This window comes from Erythrolamprus reginae, chromosome 9 (assembly GCF_031021105.1).
Source record: "Erythrolamprus reginae isolate rEryReg1 chromosome 9, rEryReg1.hap1, whole genome shotgun sequence".
NCBI lineage: Eukaryota > Metazoa > Chordata > Lepidosauria > Squamata > Dipsadidae > Erythrolamprus > Erythrolamprus reginae.
Window position 1 is genome coordinate 399581 of NC_091958.1, and position 17203 is coordinate 416783.

The 17203-nt window shown below is 58.5% G+C and overlaps 1 protein-coding gene across 5 annotated transcripts; it reads right to left on the reverse strand.

Moving 5' to 3' along the window:
• Nucleotides 1-16242, reverse strand: SPIRE2 (spire type actin nucleation factor 2). 5 transcript variants are annotated; one of them, XR_011559893.1, is made up of 16 exons: nt 15888-16242; nt 11648-11685; nt 10282-10656; nt 8298-8375; nt 7717-7881; nt 7336-7422; nt 6743-6866; nt 6190-6359; nt 5668-5881; nt 4305-4438; nt 3641-3778; nt 3493-3560; nt 3378-3405; nt 3144-3259; nt 1888-2660; nt 1-957 (listed from the first exon to the last, which is right to left on the reverse strand). XR_011559893.1 is itself a non-coding variant. In XM_070761750.1 (15 exons), exons 1-15 carry the CDS (start codon nt 16195-16197, stop codon nt 2456-2458), a joined length of 2250 nt encoding a protein of 749 aa, XP_070617851.1. In that variant the 5' UTR covers nt 16198-16242; the 3' UTR covers nt 1778-2455. The 5 variants fall into 5 exon arrangements, 4 of the variants coding, with proteins under 4 accessions (XP_070617851.1, XP_070617853.1, XP_070617852.1 ...); XM_070761750.1 differs by lacking the exon at nt 1-957 and having other exon boundaries at nt 1778-2660; XM_070761752.1 differs by lacking the exon at nt 1-957 and having other exon boundaries at nt 1778-2660; nt 6190-6278; nt 15888-16241.
• Nucleotides 16243-17203: the final 961 nt, after the last annotated feature.

A 17203-nucleotide genomic window follows, 5' to 3' on the forward strand; every position in this document is an offset into this window, starting at 1 on the left:
TCTGTTTCACTTTGAATTTTATTTACACTTCTTTAAAGTACACACTTCGTATAAACCATTGGCAGAGGAGGATGAGGACACGCGGGGCTGAGAAGGGGACAGGGACCCTGCTTTGCCACAGCAAGTAGCTACTGCCAAAAAGAGTGAGGAGCAGATCAATGCGACACCTGAAGGTCAGGTCAAATGTCAAGCAAGTAGACTGTAACAGAGGACAGGAGGAGGAGGGGGACCCCAGAACACCAGCTAAGTCTTGACCCTCCTCTTGGTCTACAAACATCTCCCAAAACCTCCCCTCCACACTTGAGCTTTGCTTTCTGACCACGTTCTCAGTTCTAGGCAACGTCTTGATTATGGACACTCTATATACACTGTACACAGCCAGTTACTTGTGCATCCACCTGCGCACGGGGTGCATTTCTGGCATGCCACGTTAGCCACGGATGTGAGCTTTGCGAAATTGAGCATGTTGAATTGTTAGATTTCTAGTCCCCCCTTTTTATATATAACGCAAGGCAGCAAACATAACTTAATAGTCCTACCTCCCCTTTTCTTCACAACCTTGTGCGGTGGGTTGAGCTGAATGACTGGCTCACGGTCACCCAGATGACTTCCATGACTAAGGCATGAAGACCTGGGGTCCGATTCCAGGCCAGCATCTTAGCGAAAGCAAAATGGCGCTCGACCCAGTTGAGTCCTGTGATGCTAGGTACAAAACCCGCACAAGACGGAGGCTTCTTCCAAACAGTGGAGCAGGGGCGCAAGGGAGGGGAGGATGGCATGCAGAAGCAGGTCTGGAGGCTCTTGGCAAAACCCGGAGGGCACCGGGGAGTCCCTTCCATTTCAGCACAGCAGACCAGCCTGTGGGCTGAAGACGGGAGAAGATTGGCTTCTTTGTGGGGCTCCATGGAAGGCTGGGGGCATAGGCTTCCCTCGGCGGAGTTCCTGGTCCAAAAAGCCCTGTCGGGATTACGTAAGTCTCAGAGGGAAGGGCAGGGCTCGGATCTCACTCTTGTGCAGCTGGGAAGCGCAAGTAGGAAGGAGTCTCGCTTCCATAAATACTGAAGGCCGGGTTGGATAACGTGCGCAGCCAGTGAGGCAGGGGAGCGGGATTAGGAGGAAGGTGGAATGAAAACCTGGAGGAAGGGAGGGGGGGCCTTTTCCCATGCCCCCCACACGCCAGTTCAGCTTTTGGGACCATTACCCAATTTTTAAAATTCTTCTGGCTGGTTCCCAGAAAGAGCCACTAAAGAGCCCGGCTATTCAGGCCATCCTGCAGCAGCCCTAAGTGGGGCTATGTCTTCTCCATTCAGTCCCTGGTATGGGCCCGGCCTTGCGCAAGATGCTGGGATGTGGTCTGGCAGTTGGAAGTGGCTCCGCTCCCAGGAGGAGGGGTCTTTGACAGAGGGGTCCTTCCCCCCTCCCCCCCCCCTGCTTCAGGCTCCTAGTCTTCATTTCAAGTCAGTGGAAAGAGGGCAGAATGCAACCTCCTTGGCAAGCTCGTGCAGGACCCCCACAAGCTGGGCTGTTAAACAAGCTGTGAAGATCCACTTTGTGCTACGTCGCTACCCAAGTGGCCAATTTAGTTTGCACAGCTTAGTGCCATGTGCAGATATGGCCCCGTTTACGTGGGAACCAGGATTTCCTCCTCTATGGACACGGACGGCCCCCACCTCCTCCGCCCCCACAAAGATCCTGGCGCCCTCCGTGCAGGCGGCTCTCCCCCCTCCCTATGCAAGTGGCTGTTAGGGGCTGGGAACAGGGGCTCTGTATCTCTAGATTCTTATAAAATTAGGCATTTTATTATTGGCTGTACAAAGAAGACACACTCCTCCTGAAACTGTGGAGGGAAAGCCCCCCCCTTTTTCATAGTCCTGGCAGGAGACCCACCTCGTTCCTCCACCCAGAGAAGGACGACAAGCGAGAGCCACGGAAATGACACGGAGCAGCCAGCGGCCCCAGGAGGTGCGCTCAGCGGCAGGCGCCTGGCTGTGAGGGGAGAGCCCGCTTGGCCGGAGGGACGTTTCCTGCAGGGAAAGCAGCAGGGAAGGAGCTGGCCTTTGCCCGGCAGCTCAGCTGGACCCTTCCGGTGCCCAGGCTCCGGTGCCCAGGCTCCCTCTGGCTGACCTCCAGGCTGGCGTGCGTTCAGCAGAGTTCTCGTTTGCCAATGTGGGGGGCTGCCATGCTGCTCAGCTAAAGCAACATGTCCGCTGCAGAAACATACAATATCTACAAGGGTGTGTACACGTGTGTGTGTGTGTGTGTGTATACATAAGAGGAGCAGGCGGATGTCCCTGGGAGATGGGGTGGGCTGCATAAAGGAAGGTGGAAGCCAGCAGGGCCCAAAGCTGCGTTTCCTCTGCTGGAGAGTCTGGGCTGCCGGGCCTTCAAAGGCTGGGTGCCGGCCGGAGCGGGAGAGGTTTGGGGGCAGCCCGTGGAGGGGAGGTTCCAGGCGCCTCTAGCTGGAGGAGATGTACAGGGACTGGGTCTTGCGGCTCCTGCCCGGCTTGGTGTTGAGAATGTCCATGCTTTTGCGGCTGGAGCTGACGACGTCCGTGACGAAGCCAGAACAGTCGCGGCAAACGTCCTTGAGCACCGACCCGTGGGCGTAGATGCAGGGGAACTCTTCCTCCACGCTGCGCCAGCGGGTGCCCTGCAGGGAGCTGGAAGGCAAAAACGGGCTGCTCTCGAGTCTGCGGCCCTTGCTCTGGGGCAGCTGCGCCTGATGCTGCTGCCCCCCAGCGCCACCCAAGGGCTTTGCTTGGCTCAAGAGGTCTGTGGCTCCTGTATCGGGAAGCCCTGCTGATAACACACCCTGAGATTCACGTGCCTTGTTTTATGGGACGTCCTTATGCGCCACACAATTGTTACGCTGTAATCTCTGGCCAACCTTCAGCGACTTGAAGGGGTTGCAGGAGCTGCACCCGTGAGCCAGGAGGCCTTTCGGGGACCTTGGGTCCCTTCCATTTCTCAAGCCAAATAATCTCTTATCCAGGAACGGAAAGGACGCGAGGACAGATCAGAAACTATTGTCCGTTAGCGTCTTTCCGTGTTTCCCCCCCAAAAGAAGACCTGTGCCCACAATGAGCCCAATCAGGCGTTTCAGGACATGAGCAGGCAACGGAAGGGGGAGGAGCGCCACCTACTGGAAAGTCTCCTGCCGGCGGGTTGGGGGCCCCTTGGCTCCCAGAGATCCATGCAGTGTCTCGAAGCCCAGCGCGTAGACAGGGATGTGGGCCAGCTTCTTCGAGGGCATCTTGATCTAGGTGGGCCAAGCAGGAAGGAAAGAGGGCTCAGCGGAGGGGAGGGGGGCTGCTCCACCCAGCTGCCCAGGAGGCCTCTTGGCCGGGGGGGGACGGGGGGGACGGGACGCTTCTTACCTTCAGGCTGCAGGTACTGCAGACAGACCTAAAGGCAAGAGAGGAGAGGCCGGGCTCAGCCGGGAGCCCCATTCATCCCACCATGCCCCCCCCCGCTGGGCCCCCGCTTGCTCACCTCTTGCAGAAGAGGCAGGTGGGGGGCCAGGAGAAGAGGGCGAACCTGGTCCGGCAGCAGCAGCAGCTCTGAGCCAGGGGAGAGACGGTCAGCAAGAGCCTGTCCGGGGTGGCCCCCTCCCCCCCCCTTGCAGCCCCTCCGGCCCCACCTTCCCCTTCTTCAGGCTGGTGTAGAGCTCTTTGCTCTGGAGGAGCTTCTCCATCTCCGCCTTCACCAGCACCCGGCGCACGTTGATCATCTCCTCCACCGTCAGGGCCAGGCTTTCCACGGGGTGGCTGAACTCCTGCTGTGGGGGGCAGAGTCTGGGGTCAGGCCCTGGCAGAGAGGGCAGCCCAGGTCCACAGCCAGGGAAAGCTGGCTCTCCACTCTCTCACAAGGCAGAGAAAGAGGCCGCCTTCCCCTTGGGGAAAAGAAATCAAAGCTTTCAGGTCCCTGCAGAATTGGCCCCAAATAGGAAAACCTCCCAAGGAAGATGGTCCACACGCGGCCCAGGTTCTAACGCCAGAAAGACAACGGAATCATTGGAGCCGTGGTGGAATCCAATTTTTTTTACTACTGGCTCTGTGGGCGTGGCTTGGTGGGCGTGGCGAGGGAGGGTACTGGAAAAATCCCCATTCCAGACAGGGGGGGGGGGGCATTTTCCAGGTCTCCGAACTACTCAAAATTTCCACTACCGATTCCCCAGAACCCCCCAGAACCTGCTGGATGCCACCCTTGAATTGGAGCCCTTGTGCTGGCAGTTCCCCCAACCAGCCTCACTGGTCAGACAGAGGCCGAGCGTGTGTGGCCACCCGCCAACTGAGAATGCTCACCAGCCACAAATACTTCAGACTGGCGTCTGTGACAGGCACAGAGCTGGCCTCCAAGTTCTCCTCCACGGAGCCCAGGATGCCTTGTTTACGAGGACACGAACTGACCCGAGGGTGGTAGTGAGCCGGAACCGAACCTGCAGGAGAACAGAAGGGAGAGCAAGTCAGAATCTGCCCAGCAGGGAGAACAGGCCCCCCTACCCCCAGACATAACCCAGACAAGACCGAGTGGCTGTGGGTGTCGCCTCCCGAAGACTCTATTGACTGTCCATCCTGGGCTCTGTCCCCCTCAGAACCGTTCTGGGTGTCCTCCTAGACCCACAGCGAAGATTGGACCAACGTCTAACAGCTGTGGCAAGGGGGGGCTTTGGTGCACCAATTGCGACCCTGCTTGGATCAGGGGGCTCTCCACACAGTCACTTGTGCCCTTGTCCCCTCACGGCTGGATTGCTGCAATGCGCTCTACGTGGGGCTACAGTTGGTCCAGAATGCAGCCGTGGGAGTGGTTGTGGGTGCACCTATGTACACACACATCACACCACACCTCCATGAGCTCCACTGGCTCACTTTCGGTCTCAGGGCTGAATTCAAGGTGTTGCTTATTACCTTTAAAGGCCTGCATGGCTCAGGGCCAGGTTATCTCTAAGGCCGCCTTCCAACTCATAGTTCCCAGTGACCAGTAACATCCCACAGAGCTGGTCTCCTCCAGGTCCCATCAGCTAAACAGTGTCGGCTGGTGGGCCTGCGCGGAAGGGCCTTCTCTGCGGCTGCCCCGGCTCTCTGGAACCAACTACCCCCTGAGATCCAGACTGCCCCCCACTCTATTGACCTTCCGGAGAGCATTGAAGACCTAACTTTTCTGGGAGGGTTGGGGCTGTTGACCTCGCAATTTTATGATATGTATGTATGTGATTTTTTAAAACTGTTTTCCCTTAATCTTTTATGATTATTATTACTTATTATTTATTGGACTTTTATGCCACCTTTCTCTTTCTCAGCTTACAACATACTATATGATGTTTTAAAATGTTTTAAAATGTATTTTATATCCTGTTGTAAACTGCCCGGAGTCCTTTGGGAGTTGAGCAGCATAGAAATACAAGAAAGAGAGAAAGAAAGAGAGAAAGAAAGAAAGAAAGAAAGAAAGAAAGAAAGAAAAACTCCTCCAGCAAGCCTTGCCCTTCCAATTGCAGGAGAGGAACCCATTCACACCCAGACAGAGCTGGTAAAAAGTTGCGCTCTCTCTCTCTCTGGGTCTGCAGTGGGCCTCAGACAGTGGGGCTGCACCCTGTCCGCTGGGAAAGGCGGGGCGCAGAGAGAACGGCCTCCCGCTGTGGGGTTAGGGCACAAAAAGAGGTCCACTTGCCAATGTCTTCCATGCTGGCCCATGCAGAGGACCTGGTACCTGAGCGAGGCCTCGGGTCTGGCAGGCTGGGCCTGTAGTGCTCCAGGTGACCCTCGCTGCTCTCACTGTCTTCTCGAAATTGGGCCAAGTCCTGCTCGGAGAAAGAGCGGTCCCTCTTCAGGGGCATCAGGGGACCCGGCTCCTGAACCGCCTCCGAGCACGGCGACTCTTCCTCCTGCAGAAAAGGGAACGGTCAGCACGCCTGCCGAATGCTCCCACCGCCTGCCCAGGCACAGCCCCCCCTGCCCCCCCCGGAGGTCAGAGCAAGATGGCCCTCCTGCCCCCCAGGAGAAGGAAGACCCACAAGCGAGAGGCCTTTGGGAGCAATGGTGCCAGCGCCCCTAGAGGTTGGCAGAGGTAGCCGGAGCAGTGGGCCTGAGGCCAAGGAAGGGGGAGAAGAGGAGGAGGAGGCCAGCAGGAGTGGACGTGGTGGCCGAGGGGCTCCCCTTGCCCAGAAAGCAGCCAGTGGGGCCCGTCTCTTACTTCCGACACGAGCATCTCCTCCATCTCTGCCAGCGTGGGGGCCTTCAGCAGGACCCTCGGCCTCTGGCGCTGCAGTGGGGCACCGGGCTCTGAAACGGAGAGGTTGATGCAAGAGGTCGATGGCACGTGGCTGGAGCCGGCCTTCACCAGGCAGGGCAAGGAACCAAACCCTGGCAGGACGAGAGAGGAGAGGGCACAGTGTGGCAGGCGGCAGACCCCAGCCCGGCCCCCCTTCTCACCAGGGCCACAGCTGTGCCCAGCCTGGCCCTCGACCAGGGGGCCCATCCAAAGGTCAGCGTGCGCCAGAGCTGCAGGGCTGAAGGATGTGGCACCCGAACCCTCTGGGCCCAAAGTGTCTCCCCCCAAAGAGGCTTCCAAGCTCCCTCCTGTTTCAGTGGGGGGGGGGGTTTAATAGACAGCTGCATTCTCAGCCTGGAGCACCCTGAGGTGTCTGTGGGGCTAGACGAAGGTTTGGGGTTCCCCCTAAGGTCCCCACAGGAGGGGAGCCAACTGGCCTCCCCCCCCCCGGCCTCCTTTTTAAGGACAGACCCACCTCTCTGGCCCTGGTGCTGCAGTTCCACCGGCCGGAGCTTCCGTTCCTGCTTGATCTGCTCCAGGATCTTCTCATGGAGGCTCCTCTGCTGTGGGGGCAGTGGGCGCAGCCGGCGCTCGGAAGCCTGCAGGGGGGTTGGGAAGCCAGAGAGCCCCGTTTCCACCGGCTGCTGCTCTTCCAACTCTGCAGCTGACGGGGCACCTTAAGGCCACCAACAGGGGCCCCTAATCTGCGCCTTCCAAGAGGTGACCGAATGACGGTCAACCAAGCCAGCAGGTACACTGCGTGGCCTCATTCATGGCATCCACTACGCCATGGCAAACAGCTCTGCCTGGCCAGAACAACAACCCCTTGTCCAATCCAGAAAGCAACCCCAGCCGCCTCCCCCCCCCTCCCAATTTCCTATTGGGCAAATGACAGTCTCAAGTAAATGGTGGAGTTTTGGAAGTGGCAAAAGCAATTAAGGTGGTTGTTAGTGAAACCTGGAGAGGGGCGGCATACAAATCCAATAAATAAATAAACCCGCAAAGTCCGACCGAGGGCCACTTCCATCCCCACCCCGTAAAGTGCAGAAATGCAGAACCCGGCCTGACCTGTCTCAGTGGTGGGCGGGATCGTATGAAGTCCAGGATGAGCTCGTGGGCGTCCTTCTTCACCCGGGGCGGAATGTCTCCGTCCACCTGGCAGAGATCCATGCGGAAGAATTAGCTACAGCGGCCCCTCTAGTTACCTGGGACGGAGAGATGGCGACTTCTGCTCCTTTCCAAAGTCCTGTCCACCTTGTCTGCCATTGGAGTGGGGCTGCTATAAGGTTCAAGGGGGGAGAGTTGCTGACCCCCCCCTTTAAGTGGAACCTCCCACTCTGCTCTAGGGCCCGGACCCACAGGTAGCAGGAAGGCCCCAGAGAGTGGTCGAGCAGCACAGGTTGCCTGGGGGCCCCAGAGAGGGAGGGGGCGAGCCCCTGTTCTTCTCACCATGACCTTGCGGAGCTTGTAGTTGCGGGCTCGGATGTCCTGCATCAGCATCTCAAAGGGGGTCAGCTGGTACTCGGTCGGCAGGGGGTCAAATTGTTTCTGCTGGACCTTCTTGAGCTTCACGCCATTCCGCAGTTCTCGCATGAGCTGGACCCACAGCCGAGCCTGCAAGTCACAGACCGAGAGTGCCACCAGGGTGGGTTCCCCCCAGACTCTGAGCCAGAAGGGAGGCGGAGGACCCCTCCTCCCGCGCTTCCTCTGGGGACGACAGTGCCTCCCCCCTGGGAACAGAGTGGACCCTCTCTCCCACGTGCTGGGAAGGTCTCGCCGGGGGCAGCCCTGGGAGACTGTGCTCAGGGCCAAGCCACAGCTGTGACGACGCGGCGTGACTCCGCCCAGGCCAACCCTTCCTAGCAAATGGGTCTGTGGGGAGGCCCTATGGCTGCAGACGTATCTTTAAGGAAGTGAAGATGGCGATGGAGTGTAAAGTTTGGGCCGGGTTCTCCCCTCCATTCTTCTTGAGGGGAAGCAGTTTTCTACCTAAAAGCCCACCCACCCCCCTCTCCCAGCCTGCTCCGTACCCAGTCGGTGTTCCTCAGGTTGTCCAGCTCTGCCTCCGACCGGTCCCTCAGCTCCTCGTCCTTCAGTTTCACCAGCATCTGCACAGCCAAGACCAGAGGCCGGTCAGCCTTTCCCATTTCCATTCCAGGATCAGACTGGGATGAACTGGAAAGGGTGGGGGCAGCCAAAGCTTACTCCGGACAACTGGGGTCTTGGGGGGGGGATGATGAAGTCCTTATTCAGCTGGACCTTCTGTGCAAACAAGGGACTGGGGCAAGAACCAGCATTAGCACGGGGTGGTGGTGGTGGTGGTGCATATTCTCCAAACTGGAGCCTGACTGGGAGCTGCAATGCTCCACACCAGGGACTAGAAGCAAAGGGCAGGCGAGCAGAGAACAGGCCACAGCTATCCAGGCACAGGTGGCTGCCACCTCTCAGGATGCCCAGGTGGGAGGAGGAGGTGGCAGGTTGACTCATGTGGGTAGCGCCAGTCTTAGAGTTTGGAATGGCTTAAGCTAGCTGCGTCCTGGGATCTCGGCCGGCTGGCCTTCCGGAAAAGCCAATGTCCGTGTGTATGTGTTCAGTTTCTCAGCAGGGCCTGATGTGGCTTGATGCTCTTGTGGGGCTGCCCCCCCAAGGCCTCCTTGCAAAGAGAGGGGAACCCCTGCCACCCTCCCCTCTCTCGGCCACGCTCCCCTCCACCATGAGGATTCAGAATAGAATTTGCTCCCCGGGTGACTCTTTCAGAGGGGGGGGGGATTGACTTCTCCACGAACTCTTTCCCACAGGAGACGGGCTCCTTTCCCTGGAGAGGGCTGGGCGGGAGAGTCCCTAATTAGCAGCTCTCGTTAGCTACTCAGGGTTCCTCCCAAGAGAGGCCGAGAGCAAGCCCACCGAGAGCATGGCTTCCTCAGGCAGCCGCCCAGCCGGCCTCCATCCCAGGCAATAGGGGCTCCTACAGGTACGGTCAGGTACGCAGAACCAGTAGAAAAATGTTGATTTTTTTTCTTTTTTTCCCTTCTGGGCTCTGGGTCTGTTTTTCCTATTGCAGTAAATGAGGATGAATGTGTATCATTTTAGAAGAGCTGTGCGTGTGTGTGTGTACATACACATACAGTTTATATAGTAGGTAATGTATATTTTTTGTGTGCCTGTGTGTAATATATATGTACACACATGTCATATATACATAGAATTAAAGAGTATATTTTGGATGTTCAGTAATAGTCAATAGAGACAGAAATTGCATCTAACCCTTGAGGTGAGTGACGGCACCGTGTCCTGGCTCCATTGGGCAGCAGCCAGCAGGGGAGGCAGGTCAGGAGCTGCCCGTCTCCCTGGCGCTCACAGCAGATGCCCAGCTAGGGCCAAAGAATCTGATGGACGCAGTCTGCCCATCTGGCTCTGATTCTTGGGGACGGGGGGGCTACGGAGGGGGAGGAGCACCGGCTGGGCCTTCTCTGAGACCCCTCCGTTGTCTGAGATGCTCTTCCCCAAGAGGCCCCGGTAGCCCCTCACCCTTTGCTACCCGGTGAAAGTCAGACTCCCCCCCACCGGTCCTTGGCCGGCTCTTCTCCCTGGGGTCCTTTTAGCCACCCTGCTTATTTTATCTCGGTTCCTTGCTGCTGAGCGGTCAGCACTCGGTCCAGAGTCCTGGGGGGCTGCTGGGATGGCTTAGAAATGCCGCTAAGCAAGGAAAAACCCCACTTGGAGTGACCTCCAGACACCAAGCAGCCCGGCCCTTGGGCCTCAGCCAGGCCACTGTATCTGGGGCGCCCAGGAGCCCTCTTGACAGCTGGGCAGCTGCTGCAGGGAGGCCGAGCCCCTCCCCACCTCCCGAGATCAACTCCCCAGCTGGGCTGGGCGGGGGGCAGCTGCCAACAGGAGGATCACAGATTGTGCCGTAAAGCGCCAGGCCGGCCACGTATCCAGGCCGAGGCCAGATGCCCACTTCCCCCCTGAGCAGGGCGGCACTACGGGAACGACCGGGCAAGCCCCACCCACCTCCTTGGCGTCCTGGATCTTGGCCAGGAAGGCCTTCAGCTCTACCGTCTCGAGGAACAGCGCCCGGCACACCGCCTGGTAGTGAGCGTGGGCCTCCTGCGGCTGGGAGAGGCGGGCGGCACAGAGCTGCATCACTTGGCTGAACGTGCGGACGGCACTCAGGGCCCCCGTGGCCACCGCCTCCTCCTCCTCCTCCTCCTGCCCGCTGTAGCCTTCGTCTGCGGTGCTGCTGCCGTTGGCGCCGTCCTCCTCGGAGTCCCCGTTGGTCATCAGGTCGATCAGCCGCTCCAGTTCGGGGCTCAGCTCACGTTCCTCGTTCTCTTCCAGGCCCCAGTCGAGGGCTCGGTAGATGACAAAGCCCAGGGACTGCACCATCTGCAGGGGGGGAGGGAATGGGCAGAAGAGGGGGGGCAAGGCTTGGCTGAGACCCTGCTTTCCTCAAATGTGCTAAAATCCTTATGCTGCATTTACTCTGTGAGTCGCCCCGAGTCTTCGGAGAGGGGTGGCATACAAATCTAATTAATAATAATAATAACAATAACAACAATAACAATAATAAAATGCCGATTAAATATTGTATTTTTTGGAGTCTAAGATGCACCTTTTTCCTCCCTAAGAGAGGCTAATAATTTGGGTCCGTCTTATACTCCGAATGTAGCTTTTTCCCCAGCCCTAACCAGGTGCTAACGATCTTCCCAGCTCTTCTGACCTTGCAGGCTCTTTCATGGTTTCTCTCTGCAAAGAGTGTTTTCCAAGCCCTGAGTCTTTGCAGGGTTTTTTCCACTGCTCTGCTTGCTCTGAATAAGTTTCTTTCCAGGTGCTAATGATGTTCCCAGCTCTTACTGGCTTGCAAGCTCTCTCAGAATAAAGTTTTTATAAAGCCCTTAACCAGGGGAGAAAACAATGTGCTGAAGCTGACCTGACTAAGGCCGCTGGCCACATGGATACCTGTTAAGCAGGCTCTTTTCCCTATTTTCCTCCCCAAAGACTAAGGTGCCTCTTATACTCCGAAAAATACGGTATTCTCTCCCCAGGGCAAACCTAAGACCCCTTCCCAGAGATCAGAGTCAGGGAGAACCTGCCCGCGTGGTGTCCTTGGAGGGCGGGGGGGGGGGGCTCAGCAGCCATGCCAAAAAGCTGCACCAAGGCCCTGGTGTGCCAAGGTGCTCAGGCCCTGGCAGCTTTGGGGAGAGGGGGCAAAGCGGGTCTTCCACGCTTGCCAAGGCTTTGCCAGTGAACGTGACCTGAGGGAGGCTCGATCCTTAGCCTTTCAAGAGACTGTGGAGCGGTTCCCAGGTTTATCCGGTCCCCAAGGCCTGCAAGAAGAGGGGGCGAACTCTCCGCAGGGCCCTCGGCCGCCACCTACCTGAGCTTCTGCTGCAGGTGCCAAGGTCAGGGGGAGCTCTGCAGAGGGAAAACGGCGCAGTTAGAAGAGGCCGAGAGCGCCAGGCAGATTGACCCACCCACCCACCTGTGTACCTGAGCCCATCCCGGACCCTCGTCCGAGAGCCAGGCCAGAACCAAGCCGGTTCCACGCTGACGTCCCTTCTTTTGGTAAAAGGGCAGAGAGGCCAAGTGGGTAGAGTCTCTCCTTTGGATGCTTAAATGGGGAACGTTTTGCCCTGTGTTGGGGCAGCGATTCACACAACCAGTGTGCATGAGATTAAGGCAAGTGGCACGTTGGGGGTCACACACCCAGGTTTGTCCAGAAGTGTAAAATATTAGGGGAGGGGGCAATGGGAGCTCTCAGCAAAATGAAAAAACGCGGAAGGCCAGAACTTACAATTTCATTATTTATTTATTAATTTGGCCTATGTGGTGCCCAGTTCCAGAGGGCTCAGAGGAAGATTGTGGCAAACGCCAGGGAAAGAGGGTCACCTCGCCTAAAGGATTTCTGCAAACGGAACTGGTAAGACGCCGGTAAAAGCAATTTTCCCGGTGCGCTTAAGGCCAGTCTGGAAGCCACCCTGGCACACGCATCATGTACACGTGGCCACTCCGGACCCCCCTTCCCTGCTATTTCCCCACCCTCCATCCGCTTAACGTCCCTCTAGGGAGAGGACAAGATGTCCAGCAGCCCCACTTCACAGCTGCGCTTTCTCTTTGGGGACATTGGAGTGCAGAATGGACAGAGGTCTTTCTGCCCAGGGAGTCCTGCCCCCTCCCCCCTTCTCTCGCTCTCCAGACGAACCCAGCCCTTCCCTCCCACTGCCGCCCTGTTTCTGAACCGGGAGGCGAAGGGAAAGGATTCTAGGGGTCACCTTCTCCACAGAGAGTGACATGGACTAGAATCAATAAGATGAAGTTTGGCAAAAAGGAAGGAAGGAAAAGGAGCCATTAGGAGAAAGCAGAGAGCCACTTAAGGCAGCAGCAGCATCGTGAGCAGAGCCAACTCCTCGGCTACTTTGCCTCCTTCCCACCGCCTGACATCACACAGCGCCAAGGCTGGGAGGGGAGGGGGCAGCGCAGCCCTCGAAGCCTTGTGGGCAACCCTTCTGCGGCAGCCTCTGCCCCGGTGCCTGCCTGCCTGCCTGCCTGCCATGGAGGCCGATGGGAAGCCGTGGGACTCCCTACCCTGAGGCTGGCGGCCTTTCTAGAATCCCACTCTGCTGAGCTGTTGTGAGCCCTCAGGTGGGGAGCAGGTGGCCCCAGCCAGGCCTTGCACAGCTCCCTGCTCTGGAGACCCTGGGGGGAAAGGCCCTTCCTAGGGACCAGAGGGGCTTCCTCTTCCCCGGGCTGATTCACGTTCTCAAACTAATCCAAGTCCCCCTTCGGATGGCAAGGGCTCGGTCCCTGGGATCTTATCATTCACTTCACCATAAAAGTATCTGAAGGGGAGACAACATGGCACATGTGCATTTAATTGGGGGAAATTGCTTTCCAAACAACGATGCACGAGGCAAAACTGTAAGAGAAGCTCACGTCTTTGGAGAAAGTAGACACACTTTTGTGCAGATTTAAGTTGGAAAAAACCACCCCCAAGCAATGAAGCCGTACTTGCAAAACTCTCAGCTGAGTTCCCTTGCCCACTGCTGCCTGGGGTTTGATCCCTGAATACACCCGATATCAGGCTGGGGAGCCAGGGGAGCCCTGCCTGGACCAGAGGCCCCCTGTTTTCCTCTGCCGCAGCAAAACTCCCCTCTGGCCGCTGCTGGAGGACCTCTCCAACGGATGCCGCGTTTGGTCCTCCCCACCGAGACCTCCAGGCCGCCTGCAGGGAGGCAGATTCTGGGCCGGAATGAGTCAAACCTTCATCCAGGAAGCCACCAGGTTAGTGACCCTCAACGCCAGCCGTGGCCATAACTCACCAGCTGGGCTTTGGAAGGGTGGAGAACTGGCTGGACGGGTTCTGAGGATGGGTTGGGCTGCACTTCTAAGTCAATATTGTCAGAAGCAGCTGCAGCTTCCCAACAACTGCATCCCGGACAAGGGCAGAGGCAAAGGGCCGCCTGAGGAGCCAGGGCCTCTCTAAGGAGCCAGGGCCTCTCTAAGGAGCCAGGGCCTCTCCGGGAGGGTGTTGCTTTGTAACTTCAAGACTGACGAGGCTGAATGAAAATCACAAAGTGAAAACTTTTGCTTGGCACCAGGGAGGCACAGAAAGGCAGGTGCAGGACTGAAGACTGGCTAAACCAGGACTTGGCCCGAGAGGAAGGAATCCCAATTGAGCAATAGGAAGAAGACCAGGGGGCAGTCATGGAACAGGGAAGCGGATACGCGAGTGAAGGGATTCCTTTCCTCTCTCCTTCCTTTCCTTCATTCTTTCCTCCCTCCCTCCTCCCTTTCCTGTATGAACAACCATCTCTGGACTCCTGCCTTAAGGAAGGTGGGGTGGGGTACTAGAAGACCTCCGTGGTCCCATCTAGCCCTGGCATTCTACTCTACTCCAGGCCTGTTCAGGCAAGAGCCATAACTCTCCCACTGAGTTGATGCCATCCGGAGGGGGACATCTGCCCACTGGTGCTGGTTCTTCAATTGGGGGGGGGGAACCTTCTTCTGGCAGCTGTCTGTCATGGCCTGCACGCAAAAGCCCCACTGGTTGGGGGCATTGTCGCCAGGGTGGCCCCTTCTCAAAAAAGGCTGCACAAGAAGCTTTTCTCCCTCCGCGCCCCAAGTCCTAAGTCCTCGCCTTGAAGTGGTGCTCTGGCTTCACCCTTGCCACGTTCAGCCCCCCCCAGCCCCCACCGGAGGATCGCCCTTCCTGCCCCAGGCCCTGAGGCCAGTGGTGCCGAACCTCTGGGACCAGTGCCAAAAGCGACAGGGGGGGCATCCTGGGGGAGATGCAGGGCCTTGCCGGCTCCTCTCCCACGTTCCTGCGCGCACACGTGTGCCGGTCAGCTGGTCTTTGCATGCGCAGGAGCCCTGAAGCCTGCAAGAGCAGCGTTCTGGTGTGTGTGTGCGCATGCTGGCACCTGAACCTCTGGGGTTCCATCCTGTGCGTGCGTGCACCATGGCCAGCGCAATGTGCCGGAAGCCAGAGGTTTGGCTACCAGTGCGCCCATGTGTGCCAGAATGCTGCTCTTCCAGGTTTTGGCCCTCCCACACGCATGAAGCCCAGCGAGTCCGGGCAGGGTGGCTTTGCATGTCATTTCTATCATGCAGGTTGGCACGCGGTGAGCTAGAAGGCTGCCCACCCCTGTCCTAAGGTCACGTGATCCCCAGGCACCAAGGTTGCGGTTGAGGGTGCTTCTTTGTTGCCTTGCAGAGAGGCTGGGGAGACCCCCACCCTGGATGTGGCTTTGACCCGCCCCCCCTCACCTCCTCTCTGCCTGAGGATGCAGCCGTGAGCACCCAGGCTTGGTCACCTCCTGCTCGGGGATGCGGCCACCTGTCCTTCCTCTGAAGGGTTTGTGCCACTTCACTCCTCTGGAGCAGACCCTCCTCGGGGCCCCTCTTGCCTGGTGGGAACCCTCAGGACTGGGAGACCGCAGCCCCCAAAGGGCCACCACGAACCATCTGCTTTGGCACCAAAAGCTGGTGCAGTTACGCACCCAGACACACGGCAAGGAGGTGAAAGAGCCGTTTCTGACCTCTGTCCTCACATAACAACTCAATTACTCAAGGCAAACCAAACCCCGCCCAGACCACTGGGGCAAAGGGGCAGATAAATGTGGAGAATTGCTCAGAGGAAGGGAGAGAAAGGGGGTTTCCCGGAAAACTCCCCGAGAGATCCGGGTTTGAGGACGGACTCCTTGATCTGGACCGGTTGGGATGTCGCATCACACGGAGCCCCGCAGGCTGCCCCCCCCCCCGCCTTCCTGGGAAACTATCGGCAGCCCTGCTAGTCATTCCATTGCTTGGGGCGCCGCGACTTTCTGCTCCGGGAATTGCTTCGAAAGCCTGAAGAACCCAAACTGGGACCATTTCCTAACCCAGATTGGGAATTCTGCCGGGGGAGGGAGCACTAAAAAAGGGGGGGGGGGAGATGCGCCAGGCCCTCCTGCGGTGGGAGCGGGGTTTTGGGGGGGGGGGGGGCTGGATTCAGGCTCGGGACCGCGTCGGGGACCCCGCAGGCGGAGGGGGCTGATCTCTTCCTCCCGCTCCCTCCAAGCCAGGACTTTCTCCGGCGGCGCCGGCTTTCCCTCCCCGCGCGCCCCCTCCCCACTCACCAGCCTGGCCGAACTCGCCGCGGGCGGAGACGGCGCCGTCCTTGTACAGGCGGAGATCGGCGGTGTCGCGGAGGCGCCCGGCCGGTCCCCTGCGCTGCCGCCGCCCTTCCTCGGCGGCCGGCGGGTCGGGCCGGAGCAGCCCGCGGCAGCATTGGAAGCAGACGGCCCACGCCTGCTCCTCGTTGACGGGCTGCTCGTAGGCCTTCAGCACCTCCTCCAGGGACAGCTCCTCCGTCCCGGGTCCCGCCGCGCCGCCCCCGGACCCCGGCCCAGCCCCGCCCGCCCCTGCGGCTGCTCCGGCGCGCGCCATGGCCGCGGCTCCATCAGCGGCTCCCGGCCCCGGGCTCCATGGCGGGCTCCTCGCTGCTGCCGCTTGCGGACGGCCTGGGCAGGGGGAGGAGAGGAGGAGGGCTGAGTCGGCCGCCCCGCCCGCCCGCCCGCCCGCCGGAGGGAGGGAGCCCAGCCCAGGCCCAGCGCCGCAGAGATGGCCTCAGGGACCGCCTCGGCCCTTTCCGGATGGTCAAAGCCCGGGGGCGGCCCCTGCCCGGTAGGATGGAACAGAAGAGAATTCCTTCTTGGCCGAGTGTGATTGGACACACGAGGAGTTTGTGTTCGCTGCAGATGCTCTCAGTGGACCTAAAAGAAAAGAGACATTGGTCAAGAGTAGAGTAGAATAGAGAAGAGAAGAGGCACCTTTGCAGCCCATCACCTTTTATTCAAGGGAAGAAGGGTCTGGGATCCTTTTGGTAAAACATATTCACCTGGAAAGACTAGAAGGGGGGACGCAGCCCGGATGTGTTCTGGAGCACCTGCCTTCCGCTTCTAAAACAGGTTCTGGGGCCGAAGCCCGGTGCCTTCCGGCTCAGACTTGGAGGGAGGGCTCTCCTTCCAGGGTGGGGCTCATCAGGTTAATTTCAAGCTCCACCTGGGAGCCTGGAGGACAGGTAGACACACTATTTGGAAGCCTGCAGGGGGGGCCAGGGATTGACTGCCTTGGGCCTCCCGTTCTCCCCAGCAGCCAAGGCCTGCCCCCCTCCCTTCTCAAATAATTTCAGAGTCCGTGGAGGAGGGAGGGGAAGAGCAGCCGTCTTGGACCAATCCAACAGGGACCTATTTGTTCCTAAAACCCAAACCCCATTTTCTACACCTGCAGGGACATGGGCTCACCCTTCAGAAACTCAACCCCCCCCCTGCTCCCACTAATAACAATGATATTGTTTGTTTGTTATTGTTTGTTCATCCATTGATTGGATTTATATGTCTCCCCTCTCCGAGGATGGGGAGGCTCACAACTTATAAAAGAAACAATGATATAC

What these genes read in the sequence shown, in the direction of transcription:
- SPIRE2 (XM_070761750.1), bottom strand. Translation starts at nt 16,197, where the DNA reads ATGGCGCGCGCCGGAGCAGCCGCAGGGGCGGGCGGGGCTGGGCCGGGG. An exon ending in ACCTGAGGAACACCGACTGG is followed by an intron (nt 7,882 to 8,297) that starts GTACGGAGCAGG and finishes TGTGACTTGCAG; the next exon opens with GCTCGGCTGTGGGTCCAGCT. An exon ending in GGCCAGCATGGAAGACATTG is followed by an intron (nt 4,439 to 5,667) that starts GCAAGTGGACCT and finishes GTTCTCCTGCAG; the next exon opens with GTTCGGTTCCGGCTCACTAC.